This window comes from Peromyscus eremicus, chromosome 14 (assembly GCF_949786415.1).
Source record: "Peromyscus eremicus chromosome 14, PerEre_H2_v1, whole genome shotgun sequence".
NCBI classification, from domain to species: Eukaryota; Metazoa; Chordata; class Mammalia; order Rodentia; family Cricetidae; genus Peromyscus; species Peromyscus eremicus.
In genome coordinates, this window is record NC_081430.1 from 57,378,898 (window position 1) to 57,394,505 (window position 15,608).

Here is a 15,608-nt window from a genome sequence, read left to right on the forward strand (position 1 = left end):
AGGTCTGGGGGCTCTGTTGTGATGGAACGAGGCGGAGACACTGCTGCAGCCTAGGGGACCCTCTCTCCTAGAAGGCTGCTTGGAGAGGTCAGCCACCCCTGGAACTCATAGAGGACTGCTGTAGGGAGAGGGACCTGCTGCTGGGGCCAGTTGCTAGGACACAGACTCTTTCTGAGGGGCCCATGGTAACCCTCAGAGAACATGATGTGCTTCATTCATTTATTCATTAATTCACTTAATCCGCAACCAGCTCACGGGCAGGGCTGCAGGCCACCAGCCGCGAGGTACAAGGAGGAACAAGCTGTCTCTGGTCCTGCTGGGGTCAAACACATGTGCACAATCCATTAACACAAGAGCGGGAAGATGTGTTCCGGCCAGTGATGAGGCCCTGGGAGGAGGCCACAGACAAGCTCGCTGCAGGGCCAGGGACAGGACTCATGGAGGGGGCGGGGCTAGTGGGCAAACTGACTTGGGCTCTTCTCCCCTGCCCGACTCCTTGTCCTGGGGACAGGGTGGTTCCTCCTCCATTCGGGAGATTCTGAAGTCTGTCCTGGACCCAAAAAGCACACTAAAAACATTCTTTGACTATAATTGAATGAAAATGGAAATGTTTCCTTACAAAACTGAAAGAGAAAAAAAAAATCTTAGATTCCTCGAGAGCGGTGTTTTCAGAGTCTTAAACTTAACAGAGCTTCCTGCCCACAGGCTCGGGGCGGGGGGAGGGGGGAGCAAACCACTACACAGCACTCCCTTTTATAGATAGTGCAGGGCCAGTAAGAATTCTGCCTCAGGCACACTGCGATCTGATCTGGGGCCGGGCAGAGGTGCGCCTTGCCTGGGCTCCAGGCTTGAACCCAGGGCTTTTCTGTTACTAAAGGCAATCTCGGGTTTCCACGATGTTCTTTGTCTTTACTCTCACAGGCGATCCCCAATCAAGGTGGGTGGGTAGTGCTTCACTGGATAAGTATGGATGTCTTGGCTTTATTTCCAAGACTCATGGTCAAGTCTGGGCATGATGCCTCTGCCGCCGCGGCTGCCACAGTCAAATCACTATGTGAAAAGGAGGATTCTGATTCTGAAGTCATTGTTTGCCATGGCAGAGGAAGCTAGAAGAGTTAAGACGGATTTTAGTTTCGAATATTGAAACGTTTGCACTGTGGTCCAGTCTCATTTTTTCCTCCACATTAATTCTGCCCCACAAACTAAACCACTATACTTTGCTGTTGGCTTGTAACAAAGTCTCAATATGTTGCCTCAAACTTCCGGGCTTGTAAGAACCTCCTGCCTCAGTCCCTGCCTTTTTTTTTTTTTTTTTTTTTTTTTTTTTTAGATTTCAATTTTAATTATGTGTATGTGTGTAGGTTTGTACAAGCAAGTACAGTTGCCCTCAGAGGTCAGAAGAGGGTGCTGGGTATTGGATCTCCTAGAACTGGAGATATAGATGGCTGTAGGCTACCCAACATGGGTGCTGGCAACGGAACTTGGAAGAGCAGCAAGAGAGCTCATCTCACAGCACAACTGCACAGAAGCATAAGCACACACCTCACTCACACCAGCTCTCATACAGCCGCTCTCTCTTCATCCCGAAGGCTGTCCTCTCAGAAGCATCACTTTGGAGAACTCCTATGCATCCTGCTCAGCCCAAGGTCTGCCCACCAACAAGCACTCTATCCCTTCCCCAGTCTGTACCTCTTTGGACACTTAGCAGAGCTCCTTTCCCTTCCTGGGCACACAGTAGGGTTTTCACTAATTCTGGATGGATGAATACTGCATTTAAGGAGGAGAGTCACTCACTGTTTTATGGAAAATTAACTTCTGAGAATTTGTGATAAGTGAAGAATTATTGCAGCCTTTGCCAAAGCTTGTATAGGCAGCTACGTGATTTAAGAAAAAAAAAAACAAAAAACACCTCCTCATTCCTCTGAATGTCCTCCCTTCTGGTTGGAGGGTGAGTTTACCTTCACAGTGAGGGGGAGATGTGAGGAGTCACTTAACCCCTCCAGAGACCCCCAGAGTGCTCCACCTCTGCAGCATGACTCAGTGGTGCCCTTTAAGAGGATAATTTAGCTGATGTGTATGAGACGAACTTGATATCCATGTGGAATGCACTGGAGAAAGAAGCAAGAAGTCTATTTTTTAATCTTATCACCGATAAAGGAAAAACTGGTGATGTCTGGAGAAGAGGCAAGACCCTGCACTAACCAATGCTAATGTGATTCTGTCTCTCAAGCATGCCAAAGCTGGGTGAGGGCCTGGGGAAATGGAGCACTTTTCTCTCCCACATTATAGGCAGACCTACATGGGAACTTGAGACTGTGCAGGATTTGTGCCCCAGTGACCCCCAGAAGGCCTTTGTGTGCCCAAGAGTGGGTCGGGGGTTGTGGGTCGTGATGCATGTCTCTGGTCCACACATCAGACCAACACAAGGCTCGCATTGCTGAGGTCATGGGCCACAGTCCCAGCTCTCTGCATGCAAAGGCACTCGAAACTGAAGAACCTTTTCTCTGATTGAACTTGAAACAGGACCGTCATGTTCTCAAGCCTGAATGTACCCCGTGTGCCTCTCATTTTCCTCTGTCTTCCGCCTCTGGCTCACCCCTTTGTGGCAGAGAGAGAGGGTGGAGGGGATTTCTTCTGCAAGCATCTCTCATAGCATGGTATCTCTGTCTCTGGTGTTTGCCTGAACATCCGAGGTTGCTGAGCTACCCCTCTTACCCCAAGAGAGGAAGCAGGGCTTTGGGAGTACCCTGTGGTGGTCCTATTCCCTGCTCACCATATTCTCTCTTGCCCCTGTAGCTGATCCTCTGAGCAGAAAGCTGAGAATTGTATGCCGGTAAGCCATGGTTTGATTCCCAGCCTTGCTACTCTGTGGCCATCTATCTGCAAAGCTCTCAAGCCTCAGGTGCTCAGCTCTGAAATGGCTTTGCAGCCCCACAGCTCCAGGCTGTGAGGAAGCTCTGGTGAAGCTGAACCCCACTCTACTGGAGCATAAATAAAGATGAGATCTTGGGGAAGAAGAGGAGGCAGCGGGGCTCAGCAGGTGACGGGGCCACAGCTTCAGGCCTAACCTGTGCCTGCGTCTCTGCTCCCCCTTTAGTGAAGAACCAGTCCTTGGTGGAGGGGCAGGGGGAGCAGAAGAAAGGGAAGGGGCAGGCAGGCAATGTCCTTGAGTAGATGGAGGATGGAGAATTTCAGCTGTAGGGCTAGCACAGAACACTCCCACTGACTGCCGCCCCCCCCCCCCAAGAACCTCACCAGACCTCAGTTTACTTATCTGTAGACTGATCGACAGAGAATCTATCACCTCCTAAACCTACAGCCCAGTCTGGGCAGAAACAAAGCTTCAAGGTTGAGAGATTCTCAATGGGGGTGTGGAGCAAGATGTCAACCTGGGGTTAAGCCCCCTCCCCCCACCAGCTGGCCTAACCCTCTTGTGCAGACCAGGACTGGTTTGTCTGAGAGGCCCATCAGCTCCACCCCATTGAGCTTCCCTGACCAGCGATTCTGTATTTAATCAAGGGCCAAGTGGTCTGCTGAGGGCTGGAGGCAGTGAGAGGGGATGGCGGGGAAGCGGGGGGGGGGGGGGGGCGTGGAAGAGGGGAGTGGGGTACTGGGAATGGGCCAGAGACAGCATTTCTTGGATTCTTTCAGAAAACTTTGACCCCCAGCCAGGGCATCTCTTTTGCAGGACAGAATCCCTTTGCCTTCCTCTCATGCCTGCCAGAGCCTGGGAGTTAGAGTCCTTGGCTTAGCCAGAGATAAGCAGCCTAGTTCTGAGGCAGCCTAGATTTTTTCTGTGACCCCCCTCCCCATAGAGAGCCGATCCAGTCTCTGCTTCCTGCATAGCCCGCCCCCCACCCCTGCTACACCCTGCTATGGTGACTGCTTGTAATGCTTTAGCAGTAGGGGGCTGCTGGCCTCACCACTGTGAGTCCAGGGGTCTGCATGCAGACGCCTGGGAAGGGGAGGGGCAGGGGAGGGATGCTTAGATAGAGGAGTGGGGCGTGACTCCCAGCCCCCAAGATCTGCTCAGCAAAAGGCAGACTGTGCCGACTTCTCCCCAAGGGACTGGATTGGCATTTTCATGCTTTCAGTACAGCCTCTGAGCCTGTGACAGTCTCCCCCCCACCCCCCACCCCGCCCCAGTGCCCCTGTGCTACTCATTCGTTCTCGGCATCTGCTCATTACACAGGCATCTTCAGCCAGCAGCATTAACAAATGCTTTATTGAGACCAGAGCAAACCCTCATAAAACTCCTGGGCTTGTGAGTCTTGAAAGAGGAAACTCCCCCACCCCAAAGCCTCTTCTGCAGGGGCTCCAGAAGAGGACGCTGTCTGCTCTCCTCTGAGATCCCTCCAGCTATCTGGGGCTGAAGTCAAGCCCCAGCTGCCGGTGGGCTTTCCTGCCTACAAAACCCTGGCACTGGGCTTTCCTGCCTACAAAACCCTGAGGGTTTCTTCAGTGACAGGTGTGCGGTCTCTGCTTATAGACATGGAAACATGGCTCAGAGAAGGAGAGGACTGGCATGGCATGGATCTAAGGTTAGGAAGCACGTGCTCATCAGTAACAGGAGTGCCCTTTAGTTTAAGCCTGTGACATTTAGGCACAGCCCCTGCGACTTGCTTCTCTTTCCAAACCCAGGGTGGGCAGGATATAGAAGGGCTTAGGAGAGGGAAAAGGAGTCTATGTGAGGGGCTCACTTCACTGCTTCTGGGGCTCTTTGTGCTCTGTGTAGCCCACTTTTTCTGCTGCCTTGAGCAGGAGTGCAGGAATCTACCCTTTATCCCAGTGGCCCAGCCCCAAGATCCTCCAGTCTCCTTAGTTCTGGCTGAGCACTCAGCCCCTCCAGTCTGCCTGCTGTACTGCACAACATGGGATAATTTTGGAGCCTGAGGTCAGGGGATTTGGAAGGAAGAGATGAAGGGGGGCCAAGGAGACCTTGGTGATCTCAAAGGAGGAGGCAGTGGCACCTGCCAGCCACTCTCACTTTAACCAGGGGCTTTGGGTAAAAAAACATACAAACAAAAAATTCAAACAATAACAACAACACCACCCCCCACCGCCAAAACAAAAATACTGGCTATGCTGGTCTCTGTTTATTTTGCTGAAGACAAGAAGAGTCCATGGAAGTCAGTGGGTCCACACCAATTCAGGGGTACCCTAACTATGCCCTCCAGCCTGCCACAGAAGCTATTTCCCCAAGGCCATAGCCATGTGAGGCTCCTGTAGAGAATACAAGAAAGGACCGTATTTCCCCCCCCCCCCCCCCCCCGCAAGAAACTGGGAAGTGTTCTTTCAGCCTCTGGTCCAACCACATGCCCACGCCCAGCTTTCTTTCCTAGGAGTTCTCACCGTCTGGCTTTCAGTCCCCCGAGATAGCAAAAGTCTCCAAACCTGCTTGGGCAAGGTTAGATGCTCCCCATTAGGCTGAAGTACAACCTCCCGCCCCCCGCCCCCCCCCCCCCCCCCCGCAGATTCAAAGAGCTAAAGTCCCTTGGCTAACCTCAAGTCCTCCCAACTGTGGGGAAAAGGAAGTGATGACTAGAGAAACAGCAGCTCACAACACCTGAGAGCTAGATGTAAATTAATACACGCAAATTAAGTCTATCTGAATGACCACCCCAAATCCTAACATCTCTTCCCATTTTATCTTATTTAAAGATTTTTTTTTTATGTGTTTAAGCATTTTTCCTGCTTATTTGTGTGAACACCGCATGTGTATCTGGTGCTCTTGAAACTGGGTTTACAACCAGTTGTGAACTGTCATACAGGTGCTGGGAACTGAACCTGGGTCTTCTGGAAGAACAGTAAGTGCTCTTAGCTGCTGAGTCATCTATCCAACTTCCACATTTTAAAAAACATTTATTTACATTGTATTTTATTTGTGATTTTTAACATTTCTTTATTTTTAGATTTTACATTTTATTTTTAGTTCTATTTATTTATTATTTAGTGCGTGCATGCGTGTGCATGTGTGTGTGTGTGTGCGCGCGCGCGCGCGTGTGTGTGTGTGTGTGTGTGTGTGTGTGTGTGTGTAGAGAGAGAGAGACAGAGAGACAGAGAGAAAGAGATAACAGAGAGAAAGGGTGAGTGCAAGCCATGAGAGGCATGTACAGGTCAGAGAACAGCTCTTAGTCTCTCACCATGTAACCATGTAGGGTCTAGAGGTCAAATTCTGCCTATCAGACTTGGTAGCAAGCACCTTTACCAACTGAGCTATGTCAATGACCCTATTTACATTTTATTTAAGGGGGTGCCTGTGGGGGCCAAAGGACAACTTCAGGAGTCAAGGATCGAACTCATTTGGCTGCAAGCACCTTTACCCACTGAGCCATCTCCCTGGCCCCTTAAATGATTCAGTCCACTCAGCTACCTCCTTCTCCTTTTGAGCCTCAGTATAGGAGATAAGGCGGCTTTCCAGATGAGTGAAAGGCTCTAAACCCTTGCTGGGAGCATGGCAGGTAAGGGGGTTGCCTAGTGAACCCCCAGAGACTCTGGCAGAATCAGTATCCCCCCCCCCAACTTCCATCCTCTTAGCTATCCCTTGATGAAAGCTACAAAATATGCTTGCCTGCATTTGACTGCGAACATATTGATGAGACTGTCAACATGTATCACTGTGGACAAAGATGAATTCGATTGTGTGTGCTTTGGGGTCATTTGTGTGTTGGGTGACTCCATGAACCTGAGACAGTTTAGGGGACTGGGCATAGGTGTTCCTATCAGGTGTGTAGCTGTACATGGTGGAAAGAGTCAGTGATTTTATGTTTCAGCACGATAAGGCCCAGGCTATGGCTGCAGTACCTGAAAGAGGGGAGGGGGAGAGGGTGACGCAGGATGTCGTCGGTGTTTACCAGTGGTCTCCTGTGTTTACAGGCGGGCTGCGTGGAGGGGCAGCATAGGCAGGAGACGCTCAGTCTTTCATAGCTGGCGCTTCCTCTGCTTGAAGCAGATCGGACAGTTCCTGCTGCCCTGGTCTGTGACCTCTGCCCCAAGGAGGGGTATTAAGGTGTGCTTGTATTGAAAGGTGTGGTTGGGTTGGGACTCCGTGGGGCAAGTGCATCTGCACCTTCCCCATACTCCACAATGGCAAGACTGGTCGGGGGGCTTCGGCTTTTTGTGGTCGTTTTCGTGTGTGCATCTGTGATCATGTGCATCTTCCACATCTTCGTGGTGTGCGTTTGGGTCCTCCTGGGCTTTTGACCCGCGCGCCATGTGTGCGCGGGACCCAAGCCCTAAGTAACTATGTCTGTGAGCGTTTTGTATTCTGAGTGCGTGCTAGGGCTTTCGCCCGCCCGCCCGGCATGGTTCCTGAGACTTGCGCTAAGCGGGCCTGTGCGAGCGCCACCGCCGCCGCCTCCGCCGCGTGCTGTCCTGTGTGCGGACCGCGTGCCCATCGTGCGCAGGTACCCGTCTAGCCAAGAGTGCGCCCGCGTGCGCAAGCAGCTTCCGGACGCCTCGGCACTGGGGGGCGGCCCCGCCAGGGGGTGGGTCACCGGGACTGGCCGGCGCCTGCCCCGTGCGCGCGAGGCGTGGGCGTGGGCGGGGGCCGCGGGGGGGGGGGGGGACAACAGTACGAAAAGGCGGCGCGCGGGCCGCAGCGGCAGCTCCTCGGCGACCCGCACTTACCAGTGTGCGCCCCGGTGCAACCCTGGCTTTCCCTCCTCTGGACGCCGGTGCCCACTTCATCGTCCGCAACCAGAAGCCCAGTGCAGCCCCCGGAGCCCCCTCTGCACCGCCGCCGCTCCCCGGACCACGACCCAGGCCGCCCCGAGATGACCGCGACCGGAGCCCTCCTGCCCGTCCTCTTGCTCCTGCTGGCTTTCGGCCACAGCACCTATGGTGAGCCCCCCTGGCGGCTTGGCTCGCGCCCCCTCTGGGGAAGCCTGCGATGCCCCGCCGACCCGCCCCCCCCCGCCGACCACCCCACACTCCCTGTCCCGTGCGCCCCAATTCCCGCCCGTCCCGCCTAACCCTAAGCCCCGCACTGCACCCACCTCACCCTCCCTGCGCCACTCCTGTGTGCCTAGCCCAGTCCCGGGGTCCTGGGGTTTGCGGGAGGTGGAGGGCCCCAGACCCTTTTTGCCCAGCAGAAGTGGCGTTCAGAGGGGTGTCGTTGCGCGGATTGAGGAGGTATGGAAAAAGGAGGCTTCCCTGGGAGGTATTTAAGAAAAAAATGGCTCTGGGTGCAACTTTGGGGGTGTTTGTCCCTGCGTATGTGCTTAGGAACAGGTCTGGGGGCTTTGAGGGGGTGACTTTGCAGTCGTAGCCCCCAATTTCCAACAGGAGCAAAGCCGGAGCCCCTCCTGCGTGGCGCGTTTCTCTAGGTGAGGGGCTGCGACACTCCTGTCTGCAGCGGCCATCTGTCTCTGGCAGCGAGAGAGTTGCCCCCCTCCCGCAGCGACCCCAGCCTCCACTCCGCCAGTGGTTTGTGTGGGGGGCGGGGGTCTATCTGGAAAACCCGAGAGTCGGTTAAGTAGATGCATACAGTAGGTGTCTATTAGTGTCGGAATCTGTGAGGCCTTGCAGAGCTATTGCGCAGTTCTTTTAATGTGACCAGGGTGGGGTAGGGGAAGTGGGAGAGAAAAGATTTGGCCTGGTGTAACTGGGGTTAATCTTGGGGGAAAATCTGGTCACTAAGGTGGACTTGCCTTAGCTTTCTTGGAGACCTCAACATCTCTCCTTTAGCTCACTTTGCAAAAGAAAGGGCTTGACTGAATGCCCAGGGGTCAAAGGCTACCTCTTCAATGTCCCCCTTCCTACATTTAGTGGTCTGGGGGTTCCTTTTTTCTTTTGGAAGAAAGGTGTCTGCTTTGCACTTGGAGAATCAGGGGTATGCTGTGCTTATCACATGGCTAGGAACACGCAGGATTGTTTTCCTGGGTAGGTTGAGGCACCATCCACCCACAGACAAGAAGTGCCTACTGTGTGCCAAGCTGGAAGGATCCAAGAGGGTCTTTGAATCCCCCCTACTGAGGGGCAGTGGGCCACTTGAGAGAAAACGGACTAGGTAGTGTCCTCTAGGCCTTGTGGGCCTTGTGGGGTGAATTGCGTACCTTCTTTTTCTTCCTCAGGGGCTGAATGCGACCCAGCCTGCGACCCCAAACATGGATTCTGCGAGGATGACAATGTTTGCAGGTAATGGAGTAAGTTTCTTGGGGGCCATGGTGGGGTCCTAGGGGGTTTTGGAGCCAGGCTAAAAGGAGGGGGTGCTTTGCCACAAAACTGCGTCACAGCTTTCCTGTTCCTGCAGAAAACTGGTGGGGGCGGGGGAGAGAGAAGGAGGGGGCAGGAGAAGGGGGGGCAGGGAAATGTCTTGCAGGATGAGACCATTGGGGGTCACTGCATCAAATGTGGTTCTTGTGGGGGTCTGGAAGACCCTGTGTTTCTGCCCTTGAGCCCCTTCTCTGAGTTTTCCATTCAGGTGGCTGCTGTTTGCTCCAGGGACCCACTGGCCTGGCACTGTACAAAGACTACCAAGGGTTCTCCACCCAGCAGAAAAACAGCCTGAGCCCTCTTTGGACCCCTGCTCTCCTCATGTGCCCCTCTCTCTCCCCTTGGTTCACACAGGTGCGAGATGGGCTGGGAGGGCCCCCTGTGTGACAAGTGCGTAACCTCCCCTGGCTGCATCAACGGACTCTGTGAGGAACCATGGCAGTGCTTCTGCAAGGACGGCTGGGAAGGGAAATTCTGCAACATAGGTGAGCACTGACCTTAGCCCACCCTCAACCCTTTTCCCTGCCCACCCCTCTCCCTGTCTGGAGCTACAATCCAGAACCCTAAGGCTCTCTATTTGTAGTATGTGATCTATAGTGTATATACGTTTCCTGCTGGGCCTCAACGTAGAGACTGTATTTTGTTCACCTCAGCTCCTCTGGGGGTTCCAAGACTTGGGGGTGGGGGTGCTGGGAAACTGCCTGTTGAATAAAGAGCCACAAAATAAAACACATCATGCCCAGGGTGGCTGGACCACGGATTGGGGCTACTTGCGCGGGTACCTGGAGCTGGGAGATGGGGGGGGGGTGTCTTCTGTGTTTGCTGTGGGAGGGGTAATTCTCAGGGCTCAAACATCAAGAAAGGGGAGCCAGTAAACAAATATGGAGGGGTGGCTGATGCTGAGTGGTGATGGTGGGGGCTGAATGTAAACCACAAGGAAGGACAGGGTTGGGGAGGGGAGTCAGGTGTGGCAGGAGGTTGGTGGTGGGGAGCGGCTGAGGAAGGGTTAAAGTGCACACTGATGCTGTCAGCTGATTTCATTAATTTATATGATCTTTGTAAACTGACAGCTGCATTGTTGTAGGACCCTTTGCATTTGCTAAATCTGTCCCCAAAGTCCAGGCAAACTGAAGTCCTGGGGAATAAAGGGTGTGTGTCCCCCTGGGAGATGGTATCCCAATAGGTAGGCAGACAGCTAGATGCCCTAGGACCTATCTCTTCAACATTAAGAGTGACAAACAGGGAAACCAAGGATCAGAGAAGCAAAGGGGCCTCCGTACCCCAAATTGTCTATGGTCTCCCTCTCCTCAAGTGGTGGCACAGTGGGTGGGGGGGAAGGTTTTTGCTGCAGCTGACTCATGCTCTGGCCACAGCTCTGCAGCCCCTAGCAGCAGCAGCAGCAGCAGCAGTAGCAGCGGCAGCAGCAGCAGCAGCGGCAGCAGCCACTGCTCTGAGTTGTTTGGGGATGCTAGAAAAACCACTGACTAGGGTTAGGCTTTTAGCCTAGCTCCCACCCTTCTAGCTATCAGAATCTGGAATAGCTTTCCAGACAGAATTCCCCCTCACAGGTCCCTCAACATGCGTAGCCTCTCTCCATCAAATTCACAAAGGCTATCTGCCTGGGTAGAAATGGTGGGGGTCGAGGGTTGTCCCAGGGGGGAAATAGCCCCTGGGTAATTGCTGCCCCTCTCCCTTGCTGCCGGCCTGGCCACAGCTGCTATTTACGCAGAGCCCCACTCTGCCCTGTCCTTACAGCAGCGATTCACCCCGTCTTTGGGGTTGGAGGCTCTGGAGAGTTGGTGTTTAGGGGGACTGAGCAGTATAGTCTAGGGGTGGTCACCAGATCTTTATCTTAAATTCAAGATTCCAAGTGGTAGGAGAGCAGGGACAGAGAAGCCAGAGCCAGCTTCAGAGGCTCAGTACACTAACAGTTTGCTGGAGCTATCCCAGAAAGATAAATCCTCTCTAGGTTTCCTTGCACCACGACGCGCTCCTGCAGAGAGTCTGCCAACACGGTGCACAGAATTTTTCACAGACGCTGGTCTCCCCTCCATCAGGGTTCAGGTCTCTTTGAAAAAGGAGAGAAAAATGTCCCCATGCGGTCTTAGCATGGGGACCCCCTCCCCTGGGACTGCCTTCACTTGCAGTCTCTGGCCAGCTCTGGTTTTCTACAGCTCACATTGTAGAAAACACTCAGAGATCAGCTGCAGAGAGCTTTTCTTTGAATACGGAGGGAAACTGAGGCAGAGTGGGAAGGAGCTGAGCTCTGGGGCAGCAGGTTGGAGCAGCCACAAAGGGTCCCTTCCTGACCCTGCTGGGCAGCTGGGGTCTCCACAGTCAGAGAACCCTTGCCCCAGCCCCTTTGTTCAGCCCATCCCGGGCTTGCTGAGCCCGAATAATGAAGTGAGCCAGACAGGGGGTGTCAGAGCACTCGGAAATACAGCAGTGTTCATGGAAGCCTGAGCCGCCGACGGGAAAGCGCTCAATAGTTCTAATTTTGCTGCCTTCAAAAGATGCAGCCCTTTTACCCCTAGACCCCCTTAGTTCAGAACCAGAGAACAGAAGGACCACGGGGTGGGGAGGCAGCCCTGGGGCTAAATTAGACTTCTTGTTTCCTGATGGGGATCTTTGATGGGAAAGTGTGAAAAGCTGGTGTCTGCTCCCCCCCACCGCCCTCCCCTACCAAGTGTTAGTCTAGCTCCAAAGGTGGCAGAGACCCCTTTCCCTAAATGGGAGAAGCTGAATGTGAGAAAGGAGACAGATAGACTTTAGGGAATCTTGGCTCCCTCCCTGTTTTGTGGAGGGACAAAGGCTTCCGTGGTGAAGGTCATGTTGCTGCACTGCAAGGGTGCCAGGAAAAGGGTGCAGCTGCTTATCTTGGTTACCCATGGCCTTGGCTTTCTTACTAGTGACCTTAGAGTTAAGCTTCCTGACCCTCAGCACTTCAGGACTTCGAGGGGAGTCACTGCACCCCTCTTCCCACAAACCCCGCTTGGGTTCCTGTCACACTGGCCTCTGAAAGGGAAAGCTAAGCACAGGCTTTTCTGTTTTCCAGACATGCGGGCTTGCACCTCAACCCCCTGTGCCAACAATGGAACCTGCGTGGACCTCGAGAAGGGCCAGTACGAATGCTCCTGTGCTCCTGGCTTCTCTGGAAAGGACTGCCAGAACAAGGATGGGCCCTGCGTGATCAATGGGTAAATATTCTCACCTCACCCTTGAAGACCCTTTCAATCCAACCCCATAGGACCTGTCGCCTGATAAAAGAAGTGTTCCGGGCAACCCGTGCCCCATCCTCCACTCTGACGGGGTAGGGAACTTTTATGGAGGATTGTGTCATTTCCATAATTTTTTCAAATGATCCTGAAGGCAATTTCATATTCCCCTGATGTTCCCAAGCCCTGATGCCAGTGAATGACAGCAGATTGAGATGGGGACAGAGATGCCAAGCTGTATAATTTTCTAAAGGCAACATAATAAGAGATCAGAGTTCAGCAGGACCAGGCTGTGAAACCCACTTACCATATTGTAGGAGGCAGTTTAGGTCATTGCAATTGGATTTACTGGGATGTCTGAGGAGATTGGAGGAGATGGGAGGGGGCACTAGTATCGGCTAGCATAGTGAGGAAGAGGCTCTGGGGCTGCTGTCCAAGATCCAGGAATCTGCAGAGGCTTCAAACAGTCAGGAACATAGGGGTCTAGAGATCTGTATTCAGGAAGGACATTGGAGGTAGTGACCATTGAACTCTACTGCAGTTTACTAAAGGGGGGAGAACACAGGACAAGACCTTTCAACTCGTTCTGTTCTGACAGACTTGATCTAGTCTGTCAAAATAGAGCCCGGGGGCCCTTAGGAAGTTTTCAGAGCCCAGCTACTTGCAGCCCCAGGGCTGAAGTTGCAACGTTTATTCCTTGTGTGTGTGTGGGGAGGGGGCGGCTTTTCTTTCCCCAGAGTTTTGGCATTTATCAGATGACAAAGGGCTAGGTCGTTTAAAAGCACTTACATTAAATGCTCTGTGTGCTCCACTCTGAGCAAACAGCTTCAGTTTGCAAGCTGCACTTGGGTGAATGGACCACTATTAAACAGTTCACCATAGACACCACTCCCGCCAGCGTAGATACAACCCGTATTTCTTTTACTGAAAGCCCCCAAGGGTTTCCTTCACAATAGCTGGCTGGGCCCACTCCACTAGAAATAAAAATAATAAGGGGTGGTAGTGGGGTGGGGGGCACACACTGGAGCCCTAACAGCAGACCTCCTGTTGGAGAGCCCAGGATGCCCTCCTCGTCTGAGGGATCTTACCCTAAACTTGGGCTGTTACTAATGCTCCCTCTCCCAGCCTCAGTTTCCCCTTCTGTGTAGTAACTAACAATCTGTGCTCTTGCCTGAGAGATGAAATAAGAGATAGGAGAGGGCATGAGAGGTTGGTTCTGTTCCTGGTTGACCAGGTTGACATCATGACAAGGTGAGGTGTTTGGGCACCCCACCTCTGGGCAGCTGATGAGCCTCCAAGCCAGGGGTCCCAGTCCCAGGTGCCCGCTCCCCCCTTCCCCCGCTGGCATTATACCCATCTTAGCCTGATGTGTTCTGAGCCCTGCTCTTTTGTCAGGTCCAAAGGAAGGCCCAGAGAAAGGAGCCTCACCTCTGCCCCCTGCCCCTCCTGCTCTGCCCTAGCCCAGCCCCTGAGGGCCCTTTACCATGTCTTTTGTGTTCCAGTTCTCCCTGCCAGAACGGAGGGGCCTGTGTGGATGATGAGGGCCAGGCCTCTCATGCTTCCTGCCTGTGCCCCCCTGGCTTCTCGGGCAATTTCTGCGAGATCGTTAACAACAGCTGCACCCCTAACCCATGCGAGAACGATGGCGTCTGCACCGAAATCGGGGGCGACTTCCGTTGCCGCTGCCCAGCTGGATTCGTCGACAAGACCTGCAGCCGCCCGGTGAGCAACTGCGCCAGTGGCCCGTGCCAGAACGGGGGCACCTGCCTCCAGCACACCCAGGTGAGCTACGAGTGTCTGTGCAAGCCCCCGTTCATGGGTCCCACGTGCGCGAAGAAGCGCGGGGCCAGCCCTGTGCAGGTCACCCACCTGCCTAGCAGCTACGGGCTCACCTACCGCGTAACCCCCGGGGTGCACGAGCTGCCAGTTCAGCAGCCCGAGCACCACATCCTGAAGGTGTCCATGAAAGAGCTCAACAAGAGTACCCCTCTCCTCACCGAGGGACAGGCCATCTGCTTCACCATCCTGGGTGTGCTCACCAGCCTGGTGGTGCTGGGCACCGTGGTCATCGTCTTCCTCAACAAGTGCGAGACCTGGGTGTCCAACCTGCGCTACAGTCACATGCTACGCAAGAAGAAGAACCTGCTGCTGCAGTACAACAGCGGAGAGGAGCTGGCGGTCAACATCATCTTACCCGAGAAGATCGACATGACCACCTTCGACAAGGAGGCTGGAGACGAGGAGATCTAAGCAACGTCCCCCTAGGTCCCTCCATAGTATCGGGGTTCCGCAGCGCTTGCTATATGCGGTCTGTGCTTCTCTTTGTGGCAGAGCTTGCTCTCTTTTGTGTGAAATCTAGTGAACGCTATGCTTACATGTGTTGTCTTTGCATTGCTGTGTGACGTGCTGCCATGCTATCTAAGAACCCCATTCCTCCCTCTCAATGCATGCTAATGAATAATAATAATAAGAATTTCATCTCTAAATGAGTTAAAGAAATAGTATGTTATTCTAAACTCTTAACTATCAACTATCAAATATAAAATCAAAAAGACCAAAAAAAAACATGGTAACAGAACCAGGACTTGGTGCTGAGGTCCCTCTCCTGGGGGGCTTTCAGCCACCAGGTCCTCGTGCAACCACACACGAATGCTGTGCTTGACCACTCACTGTGAAAAGGGCTAAACTCTTTCGTTCGTTAATTCTCACACACCACTTCGACTCGCACTCACATCCAGTCTCACACCGCAACCCTTAGATCTTTCCAATTGATTTGTGACTTTGCAGTGTGTAGTGGCTGTGTGTCAGGCAAAGAGAGCCCCCAGGTTGGCTGCTGTGTCCGTTGGTGAGACCTCCATTCCCAACCCTGGGCCACCTCCCCACCCCTCTCTAGAGGGAGGGGTGGAAATATCCAAACCACCAAGGTCCTCTCTAGCCCCAAAATTCAGAATTAGGAACGAGGGATATATATACCAAAACACTTCCTGACTCCAAGAATAGGATCTGATGGAGACTTGGTCTCATCCTGGGATCCGAAAGGTTTTGGCCTATCCTGGCTGTACACTTGATATTGAAGTCGATCCCAACAGCGTTTCTCAAAGTGGGGAGCCTCCTGGCTCCTGTCCAGTTTGGGAAAAATTGGCCCCTTGAGGGCAAAATGTGCCATTTGGAGTTGTC

At 53.3% G+C, this 15,608-nt stretch overlaps 1 protein-coding gene across 3 annotated transcripts; it reads left to right on the forward strand.

Moving 5' to 3' along the window:
• The first annotated feature begins 7,577 nt into the window (after positions 1–7,577).
• On the forward strand, positions 7,578–14,917 carry Dlk1 (delta like non-canonical Notch ligand 1). Of its 3 annotated transcripts, none has more exons than XM_059279378.1 (6): positions 7,578–7,842; positions 9,075–9,138; positions 9,571–9,701; positions 12,272–12,413; positions 13,934–14,213; positions 14,388–14,917. In XM_059279378.1, the coding sequence occupies exons 1-6, from the start codon at positions 7,776–7,778 to the stop codon at positions 14,679–14,681; spliced, it is 978 nt and encodes a 325-aa protein (XP_059135361.1). In that variant the 5' UTR covers positions 7,578–7,775; the 3' UTR covers positions 14,682–14,917. The 3 variants fall into 3 exon arrangements, with proteins under 3 accessions (XP_059135361.1, XP_059135362.1, XP_059135360.1); XM_059279379.1 differs by having other exon boundaries at positions 14,439–14,917; XM_059279377.1 differs by having other exon boundaries at positions 13,934–14,917.
• Positions 14,918–15,608: the final 691 nt, after the last annotated feature.